We start from the raw sequence: 2,500 nt of genomic DNA on the forward strand, positions 1-2,500 counted from the left end.
TAATGTTGATTATAATAATTATAATATATGTCTAAAATAAATGTAAAATCAGGTAATTTACGAGGTCTCTTAATTGACTCCTTGGTGGCTAAGCATTTGTGTAGAGACATTTCACATAGCTACTACCTTTTCCAGGCAGCATGGGCTAAAGGGAAGCTATAATGGTAATAAGTATTCAGACATTATCCAGTTACTTATATTATAGTCAGGCACTTAAAGCATGTTTATGAAGTTGCAAAACATGACTGTGTGTAGACCGTCCTCCCAAGCTTAAACTTAATAAGTGCCTCTGTGTGAGGATTAACAGTCCCTAATGTAAAAATCAATCTTAACATTCAAAACAGCTGCAGGTCTATTCATTATAATTGGTTGGCTGAAATTTGCAACCTCTGTCTGCCAGTGCTCGCAGGATGTTGGCAATGTTTTTACAATCATCTGAAATTCAATTGTGTGAATTAGTTACTTACTGCAACAGTATTAAAATAGTAATGATCATCAAAATGATAGCCATGAAAATATTAATGATAATGGTGATTACAGCTATCATGGGGTTATGATGATTACTTATGATAAAGATGATTGTAATAAAAATGAGAATAAAATATGTAAATTCAATCAAATAACACCAAAACAACAAAACAATCATAATCATAATAATACTAGATAATAAATATAAACATCATAATAATGATCAATAATTATAGTGATGATATCAAAATAATAATAATAATAATAACAATAAAAATAATAATAACAAAAATAATAATAATAATAATAATAATAATAATAATAATAATAATAATAATAATGATAATAATAATAATAACAATAACAGTGAAAATATCAAAATAATAATAATAATAATAATAATGATAAAAATAATAATATTGAAATAATTATAAATAAATATATAATAACAAAGAATACAAAAGAACTTACATACACACAAAATACAAAATAAAAAACTAATCACTAATGTCTATGGATGCTAGATTGCTCCTAATTGCACACTCTTTTTAGTGGGTTGTGTATCAGTGGTTAGAGTGACCGTCTAGCTAGTTTCTTGCAATGGCGGTGGGGGTTCAAATCCCTATCGGTGAGGTTATATATTCAAGATATCAAAGCGTTAGTGTATTATTCCTTTTTTCATATGTATATCTATATACACACACATAGACACACACACACACACACACACACACACACACACACACACACACACATACACACACACACACATACACACACACATACACACACACACACACACACACACACACACACATATATATATATATATATATATATATATATATATATATATATATATATATATATATATATATATGATAAAAATATATATTTATATATGATATATATATATATATATATATATATATATATATATATATATATACGTATATATACATATATACAAATACATTATATATATATATATATATATATATATATATATATATATAAATATATATCATCATCATTATCAATGGGGCTGACGCCGACAGGGGCACATAGCCGCATCCACCATTCGCTTCCACTTACAAGGATCCCTCGTGGCTAGACGCCAGGCAGGGACTCGGCCCATCTCGAGTTCTTCACAACAGGTTTGATCGATCTGCCCAAGCCACGACTTCCTAGGTCGTCCCACAGGCCTCCTCCACCCAGGGTTATCTCTAACAGAGACGACCTTATCTCTGTTAGAGAGTTGGCGATCACAGATTGTGCAGATAACAGGTCCTGTGCCAGTCTCATGGTGCAACCGTTGGTTGGACACATGGTCCCGCCAACAGTACCCCATGATCCAGCACAAGGACCTATTACAAAAGGCTTCAAGACGAGCCTCCAAGGCACAGGATAATGTCCAGGTTTCACTACCGTATAGCAAAACTGGCATTATCAGGGCCTTCAAAACCCGTACCTTGGTCCTTCTGCATAGGTAATGACATCTCCAAATACTGTTGTTAAGAGTTCATGACCCCTGCTGCCAGGCCAATCCGTCTGCTGACTTTCTGGTCTGACAGCCCAGAGTTATGAACTACACTACCAAGGTATGTAAAGCTCTCTGTGACTTCAATGTCCCCGCCGCAAGCACGTACCGACTGAACAGGTTCTCCTAGCAAGTCCCCAAAGTCCTGGACCTTGGTCTTGGTCCAGGAGACCTCTAGACCCAAGGGTTTTGCTTCATTGCTAAATGTATACAGAGTCACCACTAAGGTTTCCAAAGACTCAGAATAGCAACATCATCAGCAAAGTCAAGGTCTGTAACCTTGATGTTGCCCAGTTGCTCCACAATGATTTTGAACAGTAGCTCTGCCCAGTATCCAGTCCATGCAGGATCTCCCAGAGTGACTCCTGATGCACCGTGTCGAATGCCTTCTTAAGGTCGATGTTGGCTGCAAGCAGCCCATACCTGAACTCACGGCGGCACTCTACAATGACTCGAAGCGCGAGGATACGGTCTATTGTGGACTTACCAGGA

General features: G+C 35.6%; 1 protein-coding gene across 1 annotated transcript in view; it reads right to left on the reverse strand.

Annotated features, from left to right (window-relative positions):
- LOC138859408 (uncharacterized) overlaps positions 1-2,500 on the reverse strand; it is a 30,452-nt gene that overhangs the window by 542 nt on the left and 27,410 nt on the right. Inside the window, exon 2 of the mRNA XM_070114418.1 lies at positions 1-435. This exon is cut by the window's left edge and continues 542 nt beyond it. Coding sequence (XP_069970519.1) covers positions 301-435 — 135 coding nt within the window. The 3' untranslated portion in view covers positions 1-300. The remainder of the gene's footprint in view (positions 436-2,500) is intronic.

The sequence above is a fragment of the Penaeus vannamei genome, chromosome 36 (assembly GCF_042767895.1).
Source record: "Penaeus vannamei isolate JL-2024 chromosome 36, ASM4276789v1, whole genome shotgun sequence".
NCBI classification, from domain to species: Eukaryota; Metazoa; Arthropoda; class Malacostraca; order Decapoda; family Penaeidae; genus Penaeus; species Penaeus vannamei.